The sequence below is a fragment of the Toxotes jaculatrix genome, chromosome 9 (assembly GCF_017976425.1).
Source record: "Toxotes jaculatrix isolate fToxJac2 chromosome 9, fToxJac2.pri, whole genome shotgun sequence".
Classification (NCBI taxonomy): Eukaryota; Metazoa; Chordata; class Actinopteri; family Toxotidae; genus Toxotes; species Toxotes jaculatrix.
The window spans coordinates 24,602,478-24,629,349 of NC_054402.1; the positions used below are offsets into that span (position 1 = coordinate 24,602,478).

The 26,872-nt window shown below is 41.0% G+C and overlaps 1 protein-coding gene across 1 annotated transcript in view; it reads left to right on the forward strand.

Annotated features, from left to right (window-relative positions):
- The window catches only part of sorl1 (sortilin-related receptor, L(DLR class) A repeats containing), a 70,771-nt gene that overhangs the window by 4,793 nt on the left and 39,106 nt on the right, over positions 1–26,872 (forward strand). The window contains exons 2-6 of the mRNA XM_041047367.1: positions 14,911–15,027; positions 16,844–16,978; positions 17,766–17,927; positions 18,622–18,689; positions 23,625–23,805. Coding sequence (XP_040903301.1) covers positions 14,911–15,027; positions 16,844–16,978; positions 17,766–17,927; positions 18,622–18,689; positions 23,625–23,805 — 663 coding nt within the window. The remainder of the gene's footprint in view (positions 1–14,910; positions 15,028–16,843; positions 16,979–17,765; positions 17,928–18,621; positions 18,690–23,624; positions 23,806–26,872) is intronic.

Consider the following 26,872-nt stretch of genomic DNA (forward strand, 5'->3'; position numbering starts at 1 on the left):
ACAAAAACAAAACATAGATTTTCAGACTACCACTGTGTGAGCGATTTATGTGTTTGCATTTGAGTCAATGTAAATTCCAGCTGAATGACACCAAATCACTCAGGGTCTGAGCAGTGTCTGCAGCAGCATCAATCTCCCAAAGGCTGCACTCTCACTCTTTAATCCCTGAATCAGGGCTGGAGGCACAACAGCGCACCTGATAGTGTCTGTCTGTGTGCGCGTGCAGCACCTAGTTCCAGTATGGGAACATCCTCATTAGTTTTTGCCTCTGTTGAGTCTCTGTAGCTGCTCTAAAGATGTTTCATTCAGAACATTTTTGGTGTGGATGAACTTCTGTCCCCTTCTCATTCAGCCTTAAAGAGGAACTTAATATTGATCATTTTCTATTGAGTTCCTCCATTTCACACAATAACAAGCCTTGCACTGGAGCCTGGTAAATATTCAGTTTCATCCACACAAATGCACTGACCAGTTTGCCTGTGTCTTCATGTCCTGTAAGTCTTATTTTGTCTCAGTTTGTCAGCACCTAGCTTCTCATCAGTGAAGGCTAATCTAAAAAGAACCTGAATCAGCTGTCACATAGTTCGGAGGACAGTGGCTCAATCAGGCATCCTCCCTGCAGGCAGAAACACAATGGTCGCCAGCAGCACAGGCTAACTTACACATGCAAACTGTGCTCAGTGCCTGGTGAGAGTGCAGCCAGCCTTCATTGCCTGCCAGTCCTGCAGAGATGATGTCATTGTTTGAGACTGGCTATGCCGCCAGTGCTCTCCTGGCCATGTTCCCCCCCACCCCCCACAGCTCCTCCCCCACACCCCTTTGCTATTGAATAATGGAGAGCTGAGGAGAGGGGAGGGTGGAGAGGGGAGTATAGGCTAAATGCCCGAGCGGATTGTTTTTCTGTTCCACTGTAGGAAATGAACTCGGTTATGAATTTGGAGAATATTAATCAGGATTACTACCACACCCAGTGAAACCATTCATCCACTGAGATGGCTTCATAGAGTCAGGTGTAATAATAAGAAAACACGCATCTCTCAAAAACAACAACAACAAACTAAACAAACATTAAATCACGTGCAGCGACAGTGAGTATGATGAATGAAAAACCTGAAAGGGATGGATTGAATGAAATGAAACTATGCAGCAGAATGATATGAAGATGTACAGTACAGCTGAGAATCTGGTAAGAGCGACAGGAATCTGGAACTTTTGGACAGAGCCAAGAGTTTAATTCTGGCATGGAGTTAGCATCAGCACAGGAAATGTGACATAAAAGAACATATGGTTACAGAGACTGACCTTGTCCAGAGGCTGGATGATTTTTGCTGAAGTTGAGTGAAAGTCAGATTTGATGGTAGCCAGTCACTTTGTGCGTCTTAGAGTTGGGTTGGAGATGGATGGCCTCTGGGGCCAGGCTCTGGTTAGCTGTGGCTTGCACACTTTTTTTCCCATGTCTGTTTCCTCAGTCTGTGATCACGGGCTCCATTGGGCATGTGTTCTGTCCCACTACTCCATGATGGTACCCTTTGGTCGCACCTTCTTGTCTCTGAAGGGTTTCAGGGTTATGTGTTGTATCAAACCGTCCTGATAAAAGAGACTCCCTGGAATGCTTGGTGTGTGTTGGAATCTTGCTGATCAAAGGCCCTGATGGATTTGCTGTTATAGAGGGAGGAGGCGGTTGTCCTGGTGGTCCTGGAGGGAGGTTTTGCTCGGTGCTGGCAGCGTGGCATGCAGCGATTTGGTCTTTTGTGCCGCCTGTCTGTTACATCCTACACACTCCTTGGTTAGTACCAGACACTGGTACTCCTCCATGCTACCAGTTGATTATGAAAGTGCCAGAAGGGTGGGAAGCAAGGAGAGGAATGCAGCAGATAATAGTACGGTGGATTCCTTATTTGCTGTAAAGCCTGAACTGCAAAAAAAAAAAAAAAAAAAAAAATCAATCAATCCTCTTGAGACAAATCAGGTGTCATTTTCTTGGGGTTTTTTTCTGTCTCGTTATAAAATTCTTATTTGGAATGATTTTGTTTTGCTGGTTGAAGAAAACCAATTTTTTAAAAGGCTGAATAAGACACAGAGATGCAAAGACTTGAAATAAACTCAAGTATCGGCCCACTCCTTCAACAACCTGAGCTACTTTTCCAGTGATGGGAATCAGAATCACAAAAACTTCACTGATCCATGCAGGGAAATTGCCTTGTTACAGCTGCTGAACACACAGTTAGGAAAGTGGAAGTATAAAAGTAAAAACTACTATAAAGGTTGTGCTGTGAAACACATAACACTACACTCACTGAAGTCACTCAGATTCCTCACTGCTAGCTTATTGTCCGTATCTCATTGTTTCCATCAGTCTCTGTTGTCTAAATCTCGACTTTCATCCTCTGTGTTCTCTGTGTGTCATCCTCCTGGTTTCTGTGGTGATGTACATTGTTGTGGTCACCATAGCAGCCAGCTCCAGCACGATCAGCTGGTCCCTGCTGTAAATACTGTAACACTCGAGCTAGGGCTGGGTGGAAATCATGTCTCTCGGTATACATATCTAAAAAGTGGCCTAAATGTTCAGCTGTAAGTCAAAGCATGCGAGGATGCCACAAGCACTTTTAGTAAAAACAGACTGTGGACAAACTAAAATCCTTCACTGTTTGAAAATGTACAGCTGCCAAACTTCATTTACAGAAATGTAAAATGAAAAATGACATAGAATAAAAAAGCTTATATTAAAAAAACCCTGTTTCTAAAAATGGTCCTTTTTCTAGTCTCCTTTCAACAGACTAGGTTAAAATAGAGTACAATTACAGGTTTTCCTCACCAGGTTAACTAAACACACAGCTGTGCAAATAACAGTAGAAATGTAAACAGAAAAAAAGTGCAGAGGTAGATCTGTGTGGAGTGCGAGAGAGGGGAGATGCAAACACTGGCACAACTTTATGGAAGAAACAGGTCATGTAATGCACCGTCAAACTATAGTGATGTAAACAGTACTGTCTCGTCCTATATCTCATTTGCAATTATACCTTAAAAAAGCTGATACACCACCCAGCCTTATAATGAAACAGTTGGAAACATAAGAAAATGAGCAGGAGCGACTGCAGTCCGGCTGTGTTCACACAAGAGTCAAATAAATAGGTATAATAATGAAACAGCCTGAACGTGTGCCTACACTCACCCAGGGAAGGAGTTTGTAGCTTATGCTGAGATATTGAGTTAACAGCACTGGCTAGAGTTTATTTAACTGCGTTGGTGGTGTCCAAGTTTTACATCCATTGCTAATCCTCTGACGAGATATGTCTGGCTCGGACTCGTCTGTTGTAGATGACTAATGGTACAAGACTGTGTTGTGTCACAATTAGGCCTGCACCATGTTTTTTTATGTACACTTTCCCATGGCAATTAGTACATTTGTTAAAACTAAACAAACTGATGGGCTTTAAAATGGAACTGGTCCCATCCTAAATAATCAATATACTCTGGTGAGGCTTGCATAACTGGTTGAAGATGCTTTTTAACTGTTGTCAGACATCCAGCTTAAACCCTTGCAGCTAGACAGGACCAGGGGCTTTTTATTTTGGATCCAAGCACAAAAATGCAGCCAGTTCCTCAGCTGCATGTAATGGCTTGTTAGTGAAAAGAAAAGCCTGACACAAATACACATGTAAGGGAGCAATGCATGGCATTTAAAGTGATTAAAAATGGTGATGTGTAAGGTGTAACAGGAGATGAAGAGCACGAAAAGCACTGGTCACGCGGTTGAGTGATAGTCCAGGGAAATTAGCTCAAAGTGCAGGTTAGTGACAGACGTCAGGCTTAGTCACAGGAGTCATTTCAGGCCAAATGATGTTGTTTTTTCCTGTGGCATTGTTTAAGGGGGCGTGTTGTTTAAGGTACCGCTTAGGCAGTGAAATGTGATCCATGAAGTCCAGTTGGAGCAACAGATGAGTGTTGTTTGAAGGACTGTCAGATGCCACAACACTGCACAGTGGTTTTAATACTTACAGACAACAGTGTAAAGGTTTTAACTGTGGCATTTTATCTTTTATCTGTTACTTTATAACAGTAAAAATATGCCATTCATGTTACACAGTTATTCTGCAGTGGGGTTGGAACCAGCTGGTGGTGGCTAACTCTCCCTAAAGGTGGTAAACCTTGACATGCAAAACATCTTGACAGTCTTAGCCACTGAGAGCACTTTTTTAAATGGCAATAGTACACTGTAAAACCCAACAAGTTAGTTCAACTCAAACCTTTTGAGGAAACCGATTGCCTTGAACCATTTAAGTTAATTAACTCAAACAATTTAAGCATAATAAAATCTTTGATTTGTGTACAAGTAACTCAAATTCTTGTTGTTAAGGTAAATTGTGTTAATAAATAGTACAGAGTTTTTTGGATTTTATTGACCTTAAAACTATTGAGTATTTTACACTCAGTGCTACCATTTTTTCCAAACAAATTAAAATGAGTTGAAAAGTGTACGTAAATTTAGTATCATTAACCACAACCTTTTACCACTCATGTTTCATTTACTAAGGAATTTGACTGCAGCAGATTATTACCTTATAGCTAAGACAACTCAAAACTTCATTGTTACTACTCAATTCATTTGAGGAAACCGATTGCCTTGAACTATTTAAGTTGGATTAAAACAATGCAGGTACATGCACAAATATATTTGTGAGTGAACGCTGGAAACTTCTCTGTATAAAAAAAAAATGTTATTATGTCAGGGGGAAAAACATGTACATTCTTCACATGTTCAAGGTACAAACACATCAAAAGTTTTGACATGAAGAATAATTGTTAGATCTGACCAACAGCAAAAGCAGTTGCAGTTATATTGCATTTTTCCAGGTCTGTAACAGACACCAACACCCCACAACGACCAGGACATTTGAGCATGTGAGCACTGCACTCACAAGACCTGAAAATGTACAAATCTATGATTGAATATGCATTCCAGAAAATTGAACAAACAATGCTAGCTAAACAAACAACACAAACAATGCTGGCCTAGAGCCTAAGTTAAAATTCTCAGCATGAAATAATTGTCTTACTCTGCAATACCAACTATTTGAATCACTTGGAAAACATCATACAGCACAAGTGAGGCAGTAGAGGCATTGAACATGCAAAACAACTACAACCCTACAAGTAGGTCTGACACTGTAATCTCAAATCAGTGCGGCTACATCACGCTAAACATGGAAAACATAAAAGTTATGTTGAAGACACCATTTCCTGATGGGCAGACACTGTTGGCAACTTTACTCCAGCTCCTTTCTCAGTGCCTGTAACTTTAGTTTGAGCTGCTTTCTGTCATCAAGATTTAAAATGACAACCTGGATAAACTCAAAAAAGCCACTTGACTCTCAAAAATGCAGAGTTTGCCTCTCTTAGAGCAAACTCCACCTCATACGAGAATGCTGGAACAACAAAAGTCTCTGGCCATTGACAAAGATGCTCTGGTAAATCTGTTTTATCAGACAGTAGCACAGTGTCATCTGTGCTGGATGAACTCAGGTCTAGCTCAAGAAGTCTAACGATTTTAATGGTTGCCTTGGTTGGCAGGTCCTCTATGTTAACTAAATTGCACAGGGCATTGTCAAATTCTGAATCTTGAAACTGGAGGCGAAAGTCATAGGTAAGGTTCAGCTTATTTTTCACCTCAAATATGAGAGCATTCACAGTCTCTGGACGAGAGGGCAAAACAAGCCTCTCAGCGTTGACTTCATCAAGGATGACTCTTAGTTTTAGAACATTAGAGGAACCTATAAAATAAACAGGAGCACATACACATTATATAACTTCTCACCTAAAAAAAGGTTGCAGGCTTTATTCTTGTTCTGTCTTATGTACATTAACAATTACATGAAGATGTAGTGTAACCACACAACATGTTCAGCACAGGACTCATCTCAGAAACAACAGCTCAGGATGGCTCCTGGGTTCATACTGCTCTTTTACTCAACCACTGCAATGAAATGTTTAGTTGTGAGAATTAACTTGCCTGCAACTCTGTAAGCAAACAGTGGCATTTGGTCAGTTATCTGACCAACAAGTTTCACTGTATGACTTTCAATTTTGTTTTCTGTTAGCTCATACGACCGCAAATGTTCAATATACCAGGTCTCATAGTCTTTCAGTAGAAAGATGATGTTATTTCTGATAAGTAAAATGTTTCTGATCTCTTTAAACTTGGGCAAGGCAGCATGGAACCCAGTGCAAACAAACATTCCAAAGACAAAGACTGTGCCTTGGATTGTTGCCTGTTTTGTGCCATACACAGTGTTGATTATTTTGTGTGTATCAGCAGGCAACGATTCAACAAGGACAGACTCAACTTTTGAAGTTTGTATTGGTGGCTTGAAAAATCTTGGTGATGATAAATAGAATGCCATCATGTTTTGGTGTCTCTCTGCCAAAGTCTTCAACACATTTTTGTAGTTATGAGGTAGCAATCTAAGCAGTGCGTGGTTCTCACCCATTCCCACCAACTGTTCCACGACTGGCAAAATTTTGAGGAATTGGATGGGGGCGGTCAACTTTATCAGAATGGGAAAATACAGTATTGCCCTATTCAGTTCTTCCAAAGTGAAATATTTCTTTGCAATCAAACCTTTCAAACAATGCGCCAACTCCAGAGGAACCACACCTTCAAACAGGTCATGTAGGATGTCAGGTGGAAATCCTGTGATAGGATGGAAATAAGAGAGGTGGTCAGAGAGAACACAACTGTGTTTTACACCATAATTACCTTCAATGTCATGGGTCTGTATTTCCTGAACAATGCCATCATGCTGACCTTTAGTTCTCATGCCAAAGCTATCAGAGACTGCATCTATTTCTTGCATTTCAAGACTGTTTCTTTGATAGTGGCACCGATTGTTTCAATGTAGACACCCACTTCTTCAAGAGTTTTGAGGTCACGCAGGAGAGGTGCAAACAGTTTTTCATATCCAAACTGTTGTACATCATTTGAATTGCACAAAAGGGCCAACTGAGTGGAGAGTTGAGCGTTACTTCATTGGCAAGTTAGCTAATGTCCAATACACTGCACATACCTTGTGGATTTAAAAAAAAATGTTTAGGTTGCAATTTCGAAGTTATCAACGTAGAGAATTACTGATAATTTCTGACCCTCACCTGAGAGAAGCAGATTTTCCTGATAATAGGAGCCATCACAATAGCTTGCATATTGTCTAGGCCAGTGGTTCTCAACTGGTCTCACTCTGGGACCCACATTTTCCTGTGGTTATTAAATCGCGACCCACTCTCATAGAATTCAAACCAAGCAAATTAATTTTCTAAAAAAAAAAGCCTTTGAAAAATCACTTCTTTTAACATATTCATTTTATTCAGCAGAGTGCAAGACAACATTAATTAAACCACAACAACGAGAAATTTGACTTATATGCATCCATGCATTCAGAACACATTAAGACGAACTTGAGGACCATGCAACAGCATGGACAAACCTGGGTAAATATCAAATTGCACACAATAAAGCCCCACAAAACAAGGGATTTTCACAGCATTCAGGCAACATTAATAAGAAACTTAAGTGGACCATGACAAAAGCATGGTAAGAAAGTGTAGTAAAATTATCAAAAATGCATGCAGATATTACAAAATGAGACATTTAACTATGACTGCATGGACAAAAGATAAATAAAAAATATCAAAAGACACAAGATCATATTTTCGCTTTGCCATCTTGTCTCATTGCAACAACCGTAATCGTGTGATAGTTACCATGGTTACCGAACCGAGGCGGCTGCACGTGTCTGACGCGTGCCTTTCAAAATAAAAGACATGCCCAACAACAGATGCACATTATTTCGCTGATTTTTCACCAGCTGTTCGCGACCCATTCAGAACGGGTCCACGACCCACTTTTGGGTCAGGACCCACCAGTTGAGAACCACTGGCCTAGGCAAATGTGAAGTACTTTCTTGCACTTTCTCAAATACATCTGTTTTTTTAACAGCTGCTGCAAAGATGAGAGAATGGGCACATACATGTAGGTATGCTGTGAAGACTCAATAAGGTACTCTACTGGCTTAACAAATGGAAACTTCACTTCATAATAACTTTTCCTTCACTTAGCTGTTGACAATGGTCCTTCAGATGCAACACATTTATGCAAAACATTACTGTTTGACACTGCCTGGACAATTTCATTTACAAGTGTGTCATTAAGAGGGCTGTTATGTTTTTCTCTGACTACAGATTCTCTGATGACAGGTTCTGACAGGAAAACAATTGATCAGTGTGCTCTATGATTTCTTGTGTTGCCTTTTGTGATACATGTAGAACAGTTTGCATTTTTAAGAAGAAAGCAGCCAGATTGTACTGTAACTGCTCCTGTATTTGCTCTGCTAGACCCTCAGTACTACTACCTGCAACTGAGGTGGTTTCATTTTCATCATCTAGTTCTAATGGATTGTCTTCATCGCCCCCATGAGAAACATTTGAAATATTTTGCACTACAACGGTTACATCATAGTCTGGTGTACTTTGATGTTCTTTGCATTTATGTGCATTATACGTGCTGTACTCATTTATTTTGAACCTACAATCCCTAACTGGGCATGGGACCATTTGTTTTTGTCTTAAATGTCCCCGTAAATGAGCATACATGCAACTCTCCACAAATGGCTGCTTAAAAGTGCACACAGGGCAATGAAATGTCACATTATTAGTCAAATCTTGACTGCATACCGGGGTTTTCTCAGAATGTGTCGTTGAGAGATGTACCTTTAGTGAATTATAAGTACTAAATGTACACATGAAATTGTTGTACAGACAAGGTAAGGGTGAAACTGTGGAATACTGGCCATGGTAAAGTCTGTAATGTCGCAACAACTGTATTTTTAGGGCACTAGAAAACCCACATAGTTTATATTTCCACATGGTGAAATCAAACAGCAAATACAAATGGAAGCTTGTCAAACTATAGCCAGTAAACTTTCACAAATGAAGAAGTGTCCTTTAAACGAATGCCACAGCGTGGCAAACATTACTGAAAGCGCCAAATCACGCTAACTTTTCTTTAAATGGCGTTTACGCTCACTTGCGCGTTCAAATGTGGAACACCTGTTAATTTACCGGAAGTAAATTAACAGGTGTTAGCCGAACACGTGTGGCGCGTTTAGCTCACGTAACAAACTAATACAATTACAAGCTTATACTACAACTTTCATGGAACATGTTACGCTCAGCAGCCAACTTCACAGCGTCTATTATTTAACTGTACCAGTCGTTTTTTTTTTTTTTACCACTACTAGCTAACAAGCGTGGCTAACGTTTGCACGGGTCGGTACAAGTTCGTATGTCTCCGTCTTTATAAGGTAAAATGCCATGGAAAACAATTATTTAAGCACAGTAGTAATAAATAATAATAAAAAGCAAAGTTACCTCACAAGGAAGAAGAACGTTGGCAGCGCAGCGGGTCCTGTGTGCTTCTTCGTACGCAGTACAGACACAGGGCTACATCCAAGTCACGTCCTCTCGCTCTCTCGATGCAGCGCATGAAAACGTCACGGTTACGCGCACGTTCACGTTCACGTGCTGCGCAGAATCACAGGTGTGGGCTTGATGCTGTTAACGGGACTGCCCAAAGACAAAGTGGAGCGAATAAAGTTTCAGACTGCAATTATTAATAAATCTGTTTATTTTGGTGGCGGGGTTTCAATACAGAAACGTAAATAATGACATGAATGATTATTTAATCATTCATGTCATTTAATCATTCATTTAAAATGATTTTCTGTGAATCATTTAGGTGATTTTATGCAGCTATCAAAACGTTATATTTTGAGAAAATTCAAGAATTATTTTAATACATTTTTTTTGGTTTACAAGGGTGCAATGTGATGACTTATTAACTAAAATAAAAACAAAAAATGAATACACTGGCATTGGGTCTTACATTTTTGTAATAAATAAACTTAAATAATATGTATTATTGCAACATAATGGAACTATATCTCCAATACTTAAAAGGCTCAAACATTTCATTGGACTCTGAGTAATTGAACAACTGAGTAATTACTTCAGCTCTTCACTTTTGAGCTGGTAAAATTCATCAAAATAAACGACTACAACTTTTTTCCAAGATTATCCAAGTTATGTTAAATTATTTCTTTTATTGAGATGTAATGTTAGATTTTACAGTGTAGAATGATGACAGGACATGAGGGAGTGAGAGATGCAACAGAGGTCCCTGGTCTAATTTGAATCAGGGACGTTGCAGTTCACGGTTGGCGTCTTAACCTCTAAGCCACGAGGGGACCTTAAAGCTGTTTATTATTTATTATCTGTGTTATTGCTCCATGCACTTTTATTTAATTTCCTCTGCTAGAATATAAACTGCTCTGCAAACGAGGCACTGGTCGGTCGTATGAATATGTCTCTTGAATAAACTGTGTGAACTTATTTTCCCGTTGGCGACAGTACAAAGCTTTCGATAGAGCTGTTGTGACTAACTAGTGTTAGCATGTTCTGGGCAGGTGAACAATTCAGCAGTTGGCTTGGCAACTACATTAGTTCAGTTAGCCTTGGGAGTACTGTCGACATCACCAAGCTCCTAGCACCACCCATTTTAACCTGTTATGTGGCATGCATTAAAACCATTGGGCCACTTGAGCGCTCTGTGAGACAGAATAAATTTTGCATGTGAGTGTGAGAAAGACGGACAGAAACCTTGACAGTAAAGTGGCCCCCCCCCCCCCCCCCCCCCCCCGCCCCCCACATTCCTCCCCCTCTCCCTCCATCCAAGCCCATACTCCCCAAGTGACCAGAAAGCTGTCGCAGCGATTGATGGGAACACCTCTCTGCCACTTAATAGAGCCACCTCTGGACTACCCCCCATGTTTGGAGTGCAGTGTGTGAGGTGAAACAAAAAAGGAGAAGGGAAACAGAAGGGCTCAGGCAATATGCTAAACACTGTGAATACTGAATTCTTATTGGTCTGAAGGTGTGCCAGTAACCTCATCTGTGTTCCCGGGTTAATAACCTTAGATGACATGTGCCTTGTTTCAGCTCTTACTAGGCTACAGCTTGTCCTCCTTGTTGAAAAAGTAAAGCTATGTTGACAGCGTGTCTGTGTTTAAACTGAGTTGCTCAATGAATGAATAAACAGCTCTTTAGAACAGGGAGGTAAGCAGTTCAGATTTACGCAGTGAAGTTAAAACACACCACAAACACATTTATAGAATGTATGTGGTTTAATGTGCAGTATGTATAAAAAGAATTACATTTCTATGAATACCATAATATATTGATATTAAAATAATGTCATAATAACCAGCATATTAAACTTAATTTGAGTTTCTTTGATTTAAAGAAAATCCCCAAATCGTACAACAGAGAAAAAAAAATCTGTTAGATATTTCATTTGTAATTGTCAAAATTTCAGTCCTGTTGGATTTGGCAACATACAGGGTTGCCATGGTTACAGGATAGCTGTGAATGTGGGAGCTATCGGTAATGATTTACTTACCCAGTGTATAGTGGGTTTCAGCTTTAAATTGTCCATAAAGATCCATTGGTCGGAGTTTAACCCTTTACCTCCTCAGGATCTGGCTGCACCGTGTTCTAACTCTGTTCAGGCTCATTCATGGAAACGTTTCGGGAGCGGAGTCTTTGTTCTTCGGCAGTCACATTTTTACTATAGATCAAAGTGGAGCGGGCAAAAGAGCCGGGTGCGAGACATAAAGCTCACAGAGCTGATGGACACACATACACAGAGTGAATGGCAGGGGATGGTCTCTGCCGGCCACAGCGGAGCCACAACGAGACGTTTGCTGCAAAGAAAATGGAAATGCTTGTAAAGCTCTGAGGTCAGGTCTTCAGTGATTTTAAAGCTTGTGTGAGTGAGGTCATGAAAAGGTCAGTTGTGCTTGAAGGAGCTTGTGAGACCATAGTACTGAGCCAAACCACAAAGCCAGTTCACTGCAGGCAGTTTGTAGAGCTAATAACAAATATTGGAAAATAACTGCAAGCTTTTATGGTATACACATATTCCTCACTCAAGACTGAAAACACAGGGGGACTGTGCGTTTGCTGTCCTGGGTTTCAGGCTGTGGAACAGTCTCCCTGTGGGAGTCCGGTCAGCAAACTCTCTTGGGTGTTTGAAGTCACAGCTGAAGGCTTATCTTTTTTTTTTTAAGTGTTACTGTTCTTGAGTTATTATGTACATGTTTTGTGTTTTTTGTGTCTCCTGTTGCGATGTTGCTCTTACTCTATTCTTTTAACCGTTTATTCTTTTGTAAATCGCTTTGTAACAGAGGTTTTGAATGGTGCTGTATAAATGAAATTTACTTTCTTGGTGACTCATAATGGTCTTGACAGCACCATGTTAAGTGGTGCTGCCTCGATTTTAGCCACTACCTGTGAACGGAGCAGTGACCAGCCATGGATGAACCCACCGAATGTTAACTCTCACACTGCAGTTTGCTGCAACCTGGCAAACAGTTCCCATCTCCACAGTCACCATCATAGTCTAGATTCAGCTGTGTTAGTCTGCAGAGCTGCTGGCACCCATTTGGCCAGTGAAGCCTTAAATGCAGAGATTTACTGCTGCAACACCTTGGCCTGACAGACGGGCCTGACTTTAACCGAGGCGGCCCTGAGGGAGGCAGGCTGAGCAAAATGGAGAGGAGGCGGAGCAGAGGGCTGATTGCTAAAGCAAGAAATGTTGTGTATCAGTGAAGCTGGCTTCATGACAGCGACTCATAGTCATTCCCTTGTTGAAAAGGTTAAATTTGTGTCTTGCTGGCGACACACAGTCTAGCCCTGCAATGGTGTTGGCTTTGTTGTTTCCTAGCAACGACATCAGCATCATGCTAAAGGAAAAATCCACCCTTATATATCATCCATCTCTGATACTTGATGTTTTCCTGGAGCTATTTTGTGATAAATTGTTGTAATATTCTCTGTATCCTACCCCTTAATATTTTCCTGCATATCCCAGAATCACTCAACCCCCCTTCCCCCAACCAAAACACAGCATGTGTTGTTTCTGCATTAGTTCATAGATTTTTGAGGCCTCTGTGGGTGGAGATATTAGCGTGTCTGCATTTTTCAAGATGTATCTCTCCTTTTAAGATCATTGTTGAATGTTGCTGCAGAGTGGTAAATCCAAACCCAAATGTTAACAGCGTAACAGGCCTCACACAGCTAGGCCACACCGCCAGCAGCTACTCTTCGCTGCTGAAATGTTTCAGGATGGATGTTTTATTTAACTCTTTGTTTTTTTCCTTACGCTCTCCCAATGCCAACATTTTGGCACTGTCATCCACATGTATTGTCGTCGTCGTAGAAGTTACAAAGCAGAGCTGGGTCGAGGGCTGTGTCTGATCACAGCTGACAGAGGTAGCAGAGATACTTGTTGTTTACTCCACTGTGTGAGCCACTAGGAAAGAGCAGAAAAAGGCTTTGAAGCAAAAAAAAAAAAAAAAAAAAGAGTCCTTTCAGAGGCCTGCCCCTCGCACAATCATCAATAAAAGATAAGGGAAGGGAAGCAGGGTGGAGATGAGATGGCAAGGCAGTGACAATGAAAAAGATGAAATAGCCCATTTCTTTTCATCGATCTATGTGCCCGATGGGAGGTGCACTGAAGAGGGGATAGTGTGTGTTACAGCAAGTTAATGCATTACCCACCCTATACATAGAATAATGTCAAATACATACGCATACACTGTTAGAGCTCGATCACACAGGTGTTTATATGATTAAAGGGAAAGTCTGGCCATGCTGTCAAGAACTGTGTGTGTAGCTCAGTTTTCTCTGTCCATGAGCTCCATTGTTGGCCAGGAACTGTTAAAACATCAGTGATGCACACTGTCACACTGGGTGTCATTTTACTCTGTTACCATGAACACACACACACACACACACAAACTGTAGTTTGTTTTGGATTCAATCCCACATGCACTATCCTGCTGCCACAGATAATCATTAAACGCCAAATGTGTATTCATCCACAGCAGAAAGTAGTTCCCAACAACCGTACTATTTCCCCCTGTTTGACTAACATTTGCTAAAAAGCTGTTCTCAGCAAATCACTTTGCCTTTTTTTAAAGAATGAAGCTATAAATCTGTGATATGGTTTTAAAGATTTGCATCTTCAGTAGAAACACATGGACTTTTGGCTTCCCCATAAATGGAATGGGGAAGTTGGAAAGTACTGAGAAAAAGATTAACACAATGTTGGTTTTGGTGTTTTCATGGAATTTGTTGACAATAAGAAAAATATAGAATAACACCAGGCTCATCTTTTTAGACTGTGAACATAGTAATTACGATTTTTACTGAGCTGGAACATTCAAATACCCTCCTACAGATTCAGTCTCTGGGCTGTGAGGCACCCTTAAAGAGAGCCAGTGCAACTTTTACTTTTACTGTGTGGCTACAAGTGACAATTATGGTATATTGTTAAATACTAAAACATAGTGTAACAGCACAAGTAGAGAAGAGTCATAAAGTCAGCAAACTGACTGCTGTCAGTAACACAGTAATATCTGTCTTAGGTTTGCTGACATTATCCACCATAAGCTGCTGTCATACCAGACCCAGTAAGACTGTAGCAGCTAAAGCACTGTGTGTGTGTTCAGCTGAGCAACTGTGTGTTTTACTGCTTATGAATTTATCTCAATTGTTAAGGGAGGTTGGTCTTACTTTTTTTTCAGATGTTTCATAGTCTGTAATAGACTAACAAGTGACATATAAGCAGAGACGTACCAGCACGTGTCCTCATTTACCAGTTCTACACCTAGAAAACTTTCTTTGCAGTGACACAGTAGTGTTGCATTACTGTCAAGTGAGATTCTCTGCAGTGTTTCCTGGGTCTCCTTACCTTTTCCCTGACATGCATAACCTTGTTCAACCTGTTTTGTCCTGCAGGCCAACCTGAATGACTCCCATAACCAGATGGTGGTCCACTGGGCTGGAGAGAAGAGCAATGTCATTGTAGCCTTGGCCCGAGACAGCGCTGGAGCCACCGGGCCCAGGACCAGCTCTGTAATTACACCTGAACACATCCACACAGAAAGGATATATAGAAGAGTTTGAACTGGCAGGATCAGGGCTCTTATATAGCTACAGCTTCACACAGTGTTCACTCAGTTGCCTCAGTGGATCAGCAGTGCAGCAGAGGGTGCATGTGATCACATTAGTTTAACCTGTTTCTTGTGTTTCTGGTGATTATGATTGTTGAGCCACACTTAAAGCACAGTCACTGAACATAGCATGTCTCTTCTGCTGCATCATCAATGTTAAAAGCTCGTATGAACTTTGGGAATTTAAGGGACAGAAACCGTCTTTAATGGATTTCTTATGAAGGTTTTTCAGGCTCAAACACTAACAAGACCACATCTGATTTTAAATATAACCTAAGTTAAACTTTTAAACTTACAGCCTTGTTGGCATAATGTGTTCTAATTAAACTATAAAGACATAAAAGAAAATTTTGTTTTATTATATCTTATCTCACATAAACACCCTCAACTGTAGATTCAAATGTTTCAGAGTAGTGTTTTTAATGTTGAATGGTCTCCTCAGGGATAGATCGAGGGGATACTTTGGCCTGTTTTGTAAGGGATTATTGGGATTATTTCATTTTGAAACACAGCAGTGGTGTCAGTGTATTTGCTTTCCAGAAGAAATAATGGAAGACGTTCTTCATAAGGGCTGCACAATTCAAGGAGCCTATCTATTGTGCCTGTTGTGATTTTTATGACCACTATTACAGTTTAAATTGTGATTTTTATTTTCTACAGATTAAACTGATCACAAACTTATTTTATTTCTACATCAGCAGACTCAGATCAAATAATCGAATTGTCCAGGAGTTTAAACCAGTCAGTTACAGAAAAGTCAACAGTTCCATAGTTGACCAGTTGGGGTAAAACTGGTAAAGTGCTGGTAAATCACATTTGACATGCTTTTTGACATGATGCTGCTGTTGACAGAGTGCACTGTAGCTGTCGAAGCTAGTATCAGCTCCACAGCCTGACAGAATGAGCTGCTTTATCAGATCAGATCCTGGAAATCGCAATTCAGAGATTTTAAGATAAGAAGCTAAAAAGTGGAGCCCAAGGGCTCTGTGTTGTTATGAGTGAGCAGCTCATAACTTTCTCCGTATGGCTGATTAAACACCTGTATTCGACTGCAGAAATGATTCGTGGGTGTCAACTGCAGTCTCTGATTTGAGCGAGAGTCTGTGTGTAATTTTACACATGGGTGGCAGCAGCGTGGATTCATTAATTAAACATTTTTATTCAACGCAAAAGTTGAAACTCTGAGTCAAAATATCTCTTCTGTCTTGTGAAAAGGATTATTAGAGTGAGTTTTCCGTTTTTGCCTCCTGCCTCAGGTTCCTCAGGATTTGCAGTTTGGCTTGTATTCATGGAATCATGAGTAACACAGCGAAATGGTCCATCCCACATGCTGCAAACAAATCAAACTCGTTAATGAGAATATTTTTAACAAGTTCACACATGTTAAGTCATTGTTTAATCCCATCAGAATGATACACAGGTCCATAGCTCCATCTGAACAGATGTGTTACCTGCAGTTATCTCTAAATCAGTCCCAGACCTGACTCCACCTGCACACACACACCCCTCCAAAACTCCTTCACTCACAGCAGCTTGGATATCTTCATTTATTATTTACATTTTATGATGAGACAACAGGATTTAATGTCACCTTAGATGTTCTTCTAAATAGTAACTAGCAAATCATTGCACTTTCAAATCACAGTGTTGAAATGACCACAAAGCGAACCTGCTGATTTCCTCCTCTCCTCTTCATCTCTGTCTCCGTGTACGTCTAGGTCTATGTGTCCTATGATTACGGGACCACTTTCATGCTTGTCTCAGACAAGTTCAAGCTTTCAGGGGCAAAGTTCAAGGAAGGCAGCAAACAGGTCATCTCCCAGTTCTACCACAGCCCTGCAGACAACCAGAGGGTAAGTCAGAGTCTGGGTCTAGTCACTACTTACAAAGGACCAATATGGTCACATGCTCCTGGATTCAGTTTACTGTTCTTAGGCAAAGATACCACTGAGGGCGAGGTTATGAAAATGAGTCGGAGCAAAGAGGTGTCTTTGTAGACAAGCCCGGAATTATCAGGTCACCTGCATGCACAATGAACATCATTCATCAGGTACAGTCGGTGGAATTGAAGTGGAAAAACAAATGTATCATAGAAAATGAATTGCATGAACCCTGTGAGATCCCTCATTTCCCACTTGGTTCTTGGTAACAGCTCTGTCCAAGACACCGTTGTCAGCTCCAGGAAGTGAGGTTTTGACTTTTTTTTTATCTGTTTGTTGTGAGTCCCCTAACTTTTAGGAAATGTACTAAATTGCTGGAGCTCCCCTTTAAAGATTATTAAGTGCAGAGTTTTACTTTAATGTCACTAATTTTTTTCTGGATAACAGACTACAAAACCCCTCTGGTGGAAATTCTTCTTCTTTATTTCTTGTTCTGCCTTTTCTAGCACATTAAAGCCATCTGAGAAAAGTGGGATTAGCGCAGTAAAATTACATAATCAAACAGCTCATTCAGAGATCATTACACTGAATGTGTAAGGATCCCTGTACATGTCTGTTTCCTTTCCAAGAAGATTTTTCCTAGATTTGTCAAATTAGTTTAGAAATCATATTTCTGTTTCAAATATTTCTTTAAAATACCACCAGGAGACGTCTTATGTTCTGTTTTTGTTCTGAAGTCAGTTTTTTCCTTCTTCTTCAGTACCTTTTTGTAGACTCCACCAACAACTACCTGTGGAACACCTTTGACTTCTGTAAGAGCGTGCAGGGCTTTTCCCTGCCCTTCAAACCAACAGACCTGCTGCTCCACAGTAGAACATCCAACCTGGTCCTGGGATACGATAGCTCTCACCCAAACAAACAGGTAAAGACTGGTGCCTGAAGCACCCCAGGCTGCATGTCTGTATGAAAGGTGCTATACAAATACAGTTGAGTTGGTTTAAAGACTGGTTCTACCTGCAGCTGCACCTTAGTCTTCATGGGGCGTAGTCTAACCCTTGTCTCATGATCAAATATAATGTGTGAAGCCGTGAGAGTGACGTGGACATGTTCAGTATGAATCTTAATCTGTCTGAAGACAGCTTGATATGTTTGAGAGCTGACTTCCATGTTGTAGTCGACATTTTCACATACAAACAACACATACAACTGTAAACATACATAAAATCATGTCTGACAGAATAAGTTCATTCATAGTCATATCCTTACTTCCATCAGTTCAAGATGTGCTGTGCTGCTCTTGAGCTGCTGTTAAATTTTTCATCACTTGTCTGATGAAGTTCTTCATGCACAGTGTACAGTAACCAAGAGGAGGAAATATTGGTCCCTTAGATTTTTGCATGTAAGCTGTTTTTAGTTTCATTGTCTTGAGTTGAAGCACAATGGCGCTAAATGGCTCTCCAGTCTCGTCACATGTGCAAGAGAGAGTGAAGGAACAAGCTTGACCTACATTTTTACATTGCACCCCCCCCACCCCCTTCCTCTACTGTCCCCCTCCTCCTCCTCCTTTTCCTCTGCCTTTCTCTCCTTACACCCTCTCTTCCCTCCTTCCTCTGTAGCTGTGGAAATCAGACGACTTCGGGGAGACATGGGTGTTGATCCAAGAGCACGTGAAGACCTACTTTTGGTAAGAGAACCACTGCTCACATAAGCTTCAGGAGGTAATACTGTGAGAAATTATTGCACAGTAACTACATAAGGTTAAGAGAAGGCAATGAGCTGGTAACTATATGTTTGGAGCACAAGGAGTCTCACTTTTACAGCAAGCACAGCAGATCATCCAAAGGGTCTCAAATATATATAATATATATAGGAAAGTCAGATTTCAGCCAACCCTAAGCTACAGTTCAGAGCACGAACATCTGAAAGTTTTCCAGAAAATCCAAAAAAAGAGCCACAGATTAATGAATAATATTAAATGTCCAAGAAGCAATAATATTCAGAGATGGTTCTGAGTTACACCTCAGTGTCCCCTGAAACAAATCATCAGTCACACAACTAAAATACTATTCAGGGTATAATTCTTTGTGTTTGTTTTTTCACACACAACAGAGTTTAACACAGAATGGTGAGAAAAACAAAAAAGAAATCAGTGAGCAGCAGCTCTGTGGACAGAAATGACTGGTTGGAGCTGGCAGAAAGGCTACACTAACTCAGATAACCACTTTATAACTGTGCTGAGCAGAAAAGCTTCTCAGAATGAACAACACGTCCAGCCTTGAGGTGGATGCACTACAACAGCAGAAACCACGTCAGGTTCCAGTCCTGTCAGCCAAGAACAGAGATCTGAGGCTGCAGTGGACACAGGTTCAATGAAACTGGACAGATGAAGACAAGAAAAACGTAGCCTGGTCTGATGGATCTGGATTTCTGCTGAGGCTGCAGATGGTAGAGTCAGAATCCATGGAGCCAACCTGCCTTGTGTCAACAATCCAGACAGGTGGTGGTGGTGTGATGGTGTGGGGAATGTTTTCTTTCTCTCACTTAATACCAATCAATCATGGTCTGAATGTCTCAGTCTGTCTGAGGGTTGTTGCTGACCATGTTCATCCCCTCATGGCCACAGTTTGCCAGCTACCTCCAGCAGGATAATGCTCCATGTCACAAAGCTAAAGTCGTCTCTAACTGGTTTCATGAACATGAACAGTGAGTTCAGTGGACTCATAAATAAAAAGTTTTTCTTTTACCTTGTAGTTTGAATGTGAAAGTAGAAGTAGAATCTTCTGCTCTTTTATGATATGAATGTTGAGATTTTAGTGATAGTTATGGCCCCTCTTTTTTTAATGTTGCTGTCTCCGGTGTGAACCAGGTGAAAACAATCTGTTTCTACTGTCTGCTCGACTAAATGAAGGCTTTTAATACGTCTCCTCTCCAAGAGTGTCTGAGGAACTTTTTGTTCTCATTGTTGGTGTCTGAATTACTTCCTCAGTTTGTGCACAGCAACTCGCAGATACTTCTTCAAATTGGCTTTATGGCAAGTTGGCCCCTGTTGTTCAGGCAGGATAAATGGTACTTTTAGAAACATTACATAATTCCGTTTGAGTGAAGGATGTGGGAGTGAGTGTTGTAAGGTGAAAAACTAAACATAAAAATAAACTAAGCATATAGCCAAACCCAGGATGTGGGGTTCCTGTGGTGGGAAGGCAGAGAAAGTGGTTAGTCTGCAGCCAAGACCTGTGTGACCTGGAGCACACTGGGTACCAGTAGTTCTCCAGATACACTAACCAGATAGATGCAGAGCAAAGAGATGCAGATTAGGATCCAAATCCAAAGAGGACCCCAGGGGTCATCTAAATGAATTAAAGCATTAATGTGTAAACTGCAAACAGTTAAACTGCCACTTCAAATTGTAACTTAAGTTGTGTTTGAATTATTTTTTTTTTTTTATAAAACAACACGACTGACTTCAATAAAAGCTAGTTTTTCAGCTCTCTGTTGGATCAATTTCTATTTCGACATAAACAGATACAGATAAACATTAACCTCAGTGTAAATCAAAATAGTTTATTCAACAGTTATTCATTAGCCCAGTCTGATCAAAGCTAAAGAACAGCTTTGGAGCAGAAGTAGCACTTCTGTTGAAGCCTTTTGTGCTTCGCTACTGCAAACAGACAAGGAAATCAGTGATTGCATATCTCTTTTCCCTGCCAAACGCTTCAGAAATCTGAGTCTGTTTCTTTAAATTGAAATGAAAGCAGTCGGGTACAAGGCAGCACTTCAGACTTAGGAAAACAAGGGCTGAGGGAAAACAAGGACGCAGCACTGAACAACACCATCAGACCGCTCTGCTGTCTGTTTGTTGATCAGTGAGTAGGTGTTAGGGCTGCAGGTCGTCCTCACCTCTGCTCCTCAGTGAAGTCAAATTATTTTGTGTACGTCCTTCTGTCACTGATAACAAGATAACACACAGACACGCAGTGTACCTGGACACACACACCTACATGCTTCTCTTACATCATGTTCATTGTATTGTAGAATTGAAGGGCACCTGACTAGATGTCAGGGCTACGGCGTCAGTAGACATACCACGTTGGGGCTGTGAGAACCATGATTGGCTGCTTGTGTTCTCTTGTAGTGTTCTCCTTTTCAGTGACAACTCAGTGTTACACTGAGTGGCACTCAGCTGAGCTCAGACCTCCCTCAAGGCCAACGTCAAACATAAACCAGAGCTCTGAGACAAAAAAATTCAAGCTCATAGAAAATGATGCAAATCTGGCTCAGTTCCCTCCCACCCAAAGAGAGCAACTGACGTGTTGACTATGAGGGCTGAAGCTTTTTAGTCAAGATAAAACAAAATGTTGTTAACCTCAGATATGATGCGGTTTGTTTCATTATATATTTTTCTGTCATAGTGTATGAGAAGTCACAAATGTTTGGCCTGAGAACAGGACTGGCAAAAAATGAGAAACTTGCCAAAACAGTGGAGGAAGGGTGTTTAAGACGTGTTTAAAAAGGGGGCAGAGATTAATTCAAAGGAAGGGACAGAGACAGACTGCAAATAGCCCTCCATGCACTCTCGGCCCAGACAGTGTCCATCAGTTGAACAGGGGCCTTTGAAAAGAATGTCACAGAGGCAGAGCCGAGCCGAGACACTGCTCCCTCTGTTCAGCTCTCGAGACTCCGGAGGAAAACACACTGATTTGGAAGGCAGACGATAAGAAGGCAGTGAACCTCCTTCATTCATTCTGACCGATTCTCTGTGCCACAGAGTCTGAACAACCTTGGCCATAAATAGTTTAACCGCACTATTTTTCAAGGTTGACAGATAGACAGATATTTTCAGTTTGATCTGGCTGATAGTCCGTGTTTTGTGCTGACATTTGTCATCTTGAAATTTGGCCACAGCAATGACAAGGGTTCTTTGTCAGTGTGAAAAGCTTGTGAAACAGCTCAGTTAAGGCCAGAAATATTCAGTTATTTTAGGTGGTGCAGCAGCCTCCCAAAGCACAACTCAGTATGTTTATCAGACTGACACCTCTGAAGATGCTGAAAAAAGTTTTCCAAGATGGAGACATCTGAAGGAAAACACACTGGATAGCAACATAGGCTGGCTGTGTACAGTTTTGGAGTTCATGTTACCTTCAAGTCTGAGAACTGTGGGTCGAAAACAGCACCCTGAGAAGGACTACAAGACTCCAAGGACGGCTGTGTCAGTCATTAGGCAGGGTCACTTTGGTATCGAATAGGTGAAAGGAGCAGAAACAGCCTCAGAGGACCCACAGTGGGACTTTTTGGCTCTTAGCAGGTGTTTAGACTGAAAACAGCTTTGCATTAAAAATGCACAAGAGAGTGTGTTGATAGGAGCCTGAGGGAGAAGTAAACAGTAGCTGTGAACAGTAGATTTGTCCAAGGCAGCAAAGAAAATCTGTGAACTTTGCAACAAATTGCACCTCTAACAAACAGCAAGTGAGAGTCAGAGAATCCAAAATGGAGCAAGTGTAGATTTTTCTGCTTCGTGTCACAATCCAGTTTTATTTAACCTTATCTGTTGTGGCATTAACCGCTCCACAGAAGAGGAATGGTTTGCAGCAGAGTTATCCCATGCCGACCCTGACCCGCAGATTCAGGCATATTTAATGGAGCAGTATCAGCTAAAAAATCTACAATCATAATCTGATCCTGTCTTTACTACTCTGTTGTGTTTTGTCCAGTTCAGCCTGCTAGTGGTAAAGTGCTGCTCTCCTTAATGTCAGCCTACAGCCTGAGCTTTCTGTAGCATACATGAGTGAAAATTAGAGTAAATGAGTGTGAAAATCTACATGTTTGCACCAGTGACTGACTCTGTTCTGACCCCTGATTGGCTGAATTATCTAATCTCCAACAGTAACAAGTCTCTTCTCCTTGATGTTTAATCAACATTTAAGTAAATATAAGTATTAGAGGCACCTGCATTATTAAAGGACTTGGATCAGTGTGAAAGAAAAACTTGATCAGGACATGTTTTGTGTGAGACAGGAATCAGTGTTATGAATGTGTGAACTTGTCCCATTATCAACCAGGCTAACTTGGAAAGTCAGAGAGCTATTATGAATAATGCTAGCATGTTCGCAGCAGTGCAGTGACCTGTTTTCATGCGTTCATGCTTGACATCAGTTTGCTTAAAATCAAAGTAGACAACAGAATTTTGTGAGCGTATCATTAGAGCAACAAATTGGGATGATGAGACATATAAAGTGCTCTGAAAATGCTGACTCACAAAGACAGGAGACAGGACAGGAGTCCCCCTTTGATGGCGAGAAGGTGGTTTTAGTGGATGGCATGGATGCAGGAGGGGGTGTTGAAATTTTAATGCAGGTCTACAGGTACTCCATTAAGTAAACACTAAAAATACTGTGCTTGCAAGGAAGTAAATGGATTTGAATATAAATATGCAAGAAAACAAAAACGGTCATGTTTTGGCGTCCATGTTATTTCTAGAAGGACTGCCTAACAAATTGGATCTCTCCATCTTTGTCCTTCCTCCCTCACCTGCCCTTGCTTTCTCAACCCTTCTTCATATCCTTCCAATCCTCCCTCTCTCACCTTTGTCCCTTTGCTCCCACTCTCCTCTTCTCTATCCCAGGGGTGTTGACCCCTATGACCCCCCCACTACTGTGCTGGTCCAGAGACACGAGCCCCAGGGAGTGTCCACTATTCTCAGCAGCACCGACTTCTTCCAGAGTGAACAGAACCGCAGAGTGATCCTGGAGCAGGTGGACAGCTTCCAGCTCCGAGACAAGTACATGTTCGCCACCACCACACGGGTAAGAAAGAAAAGTTAGGAACAAAACAGCTCAAGCAAAAAGTATTATTGTGAGTATTATTAGGATTTCATTTTAATTGAATTTAGAAGGGTGTGTGCCAAAGAGATCATATAAAAATACTTCACCTAATAATGCTGATGACCTTTATCACAGGTTAAAACTGTGCGGAGATGATTGGTTGATTAATTGCTTAGTCAATCTGCAATAAAACCACGACAGCTTTTCAGTTTCATATCAATGTGAATGGAATGCGTTGGGTTTTTAGATCGCTGATCTGACAATGTAGGCAGACATCAGCGTATTTGGTAGGAGGCAAATGGACACTTGTAATTATATTTGTACTACATTATGCTAACCCATTTTGTAATATTAAGATTGAGATTGAATAAAATCATAGCCCCAAATCAAAATGTTGTACAGCAGAAGTCCTAGTCTGTAAGTCTTAAAGGAGCAGCTTAACATTTTGGGAAAGACACTCATCCTCTTTCTGTCTGAGACTGAGATTTGAAGACCAACACCAGTGTGACCGTTTCTGTATTCAGTGAGCATAAAGACTGGAAACAGGGAAATACTGAGCCTGGGCTTCCAAAATTAAAAGCATAGCACAAATGATAGTTATTGTAGTTTAGAGGCAGTTATGTGTTAGAACTGCTTCTTGGAGAACAACAGCCAGGTGCTGTAACTGTGGTCAGCATTATGGAGTCTTGCTGTCACAGTGGATTGTATAGACACCTATACAAAAAACTTGCTCTGACTGTGATTACCTGGCAGCCCTTCCTGTTTCCTGAGACACTGCACAGAGGTGCAGAGATTTAACATAAATGTGATTCTTAAATTGACAACCTGCTGCCAAAATTTGGTCTAAAATGAATATTTCATTTCCTCTTTATTAAGTAAATACATGAAAAAATAGATTAAAACATGAATGTACATAACACTTGTTTGTACATACACATACCAAATTCAGATCCGTCCCCAAACTGAACTGGACCTGTTCAGAGATACCATATTTAAATGTGGATTATTAAAGAGCCTGTTACTCCTGTCAGGTTTGGAAACTAAAAGCTTCCCTGTTGTGTTCCTTGTGAATAGCTGGCACGATTGAAAAACATTCACTCTGATTGTTGGAAGCAACTTGGTCTAGTGTGGCCTTGAAGTTCTGAGTAAAAGCAGAAAAAACTGAGCTGTAAAACTGTGAAGCTTGAAAGTAATGGTTGCAGGAGTGGGAGGAAATTAAAAAGACAAAGCGTGTGTTTTTTTTGTTTTTTTTTTTTCCTTTGTTTAGCCACCCCAGATTTTCCTGGTAGTGTTGGAGCATTCTCTGCAGTTTTCCTGTGGTTAGATCGATATCGTTCCCCACTTGAAAGTCTCTATTTAAACTGTACGAGGCACCAGTAGTCAAGAAATGTAATGCAGCATCTTAAACTAGGCATTTCCTGCTGTTCCTACTGTGCACCTGCATCCATTTTTAAAAGCCTACATGTTATTACAGCAGAGTTGAGCAATGTAGTGAGCAGCCGCTTTCCCTCCTCAGCACGATCTGCTGAGTATAACAGGTGTTAGATCAATATTTGGCTGGCGGTAACGTGAAGCGCTGTATGTTTGTCATTGTTAGTCGCCAATGTTTGTGTAGAAGAAGCCTCATTTAGGCAGCAGACAAACAGACAGCAGAGCAGATGGTGAACATGATTTGGATCTCACCTCCTCCCTTGTTTCACAGGCTGCCTTGGACAGATTTGCTTTCCTCTGCGTCGCGTGTCGGCTTCACCGTGGGTTGACGGCAGCCTTCAGCTGCAGCCTTTTAGAAACAGTTGATTGTAAAGAGAGGTCGGCTGTGAAGGATTTGTCTGATCTCATAATTAACATCAGATGGTTCATTATATTAAGTTAGTGCGTCTTGCTGTATCTCAAATTAGCCAGGAAATCAAAGAATTGCTCGACCTATCGCTGCTCTGATTAACTGACTATTTGCATACTGCTTACACGCTTTCAAGCCACAGATTTCATCTCTACTCATCTGTACTTCAGCTGAAGACAGATATTCCTCCACACTCACAGTGGAATTCTACACAACATATGCAATGATCTGAACGAATACACTTACTGTAGCTGTGTTGCTATCAGGTAGCATTGATCGAGAACGAAACTGATCTGTCTTTACATTAGATGTTGATAAATGTGTTGTCAACTGATGATGCACGATACATATGGTGCAATTTATAGTGTACAGAGCAATGCAGGCAGTGTAATGCACTATTGATATAACAATATAGAACAATACAGAGCAGCCTCTGTAACTCCTGGTGGCTGATGAATGAGTAATGCTCATTCCCAATAACTAATGCGGTCTAATGAGACACAGAGGTTAACCTCAAAGAGCCTCAGATGTGTTGCAAGATGTTGGAAAAAGGGTTTGAACCAGACACAACCACCTTAAAACATAAAACATCCCATTAGCACAGCTCCGCACTGTTTTGCTATAGAAGTTAGACAGGATGGTAAACAACAGTGAGACTTTCTCAGTTAATCACATTGCATCAATATCTTAGTCACGCTGAGACTGAGACTTCTGGAACATTCAGTGCTGAGCAGCGACTTGTCCTGTCAGTGTTTGTGAAACTATAACATCAGTTAACAGAAACCAAACGGGAGGCTGAGGGTTAGTGAGCGAAAGAGATCGGTGATATCAGATATCTCCAGCTTTAACTGTCAGACATTCTAGCAGTGTGTCATTATTACTACAGTACAGATTACCCAGTACATAACTACATAGCAGTCAGCCCCAAAACATGCTCAGATAAATGCAGGGGCTACGCTGTCAGATGTAGCTGCTTCTTTTGTGGTTTTTTTTATCTGACTGTCAGATGCAGGAAGTTGTAAAGTTGTGCATCATCTTAAGCAACAACTTTTTTCACAACAGGATATTGTTGCACAGTAAATGCACATTTTAATTCTTTGTTGGAAGCTGTTTTGAACTGAAATGAGAACTAGTTTTAGGTGCTGGTTTCACAAAATGACGCCACTGTAGTTTTAAGTGACGATAACACTGTACGCACTGTGTGAGACA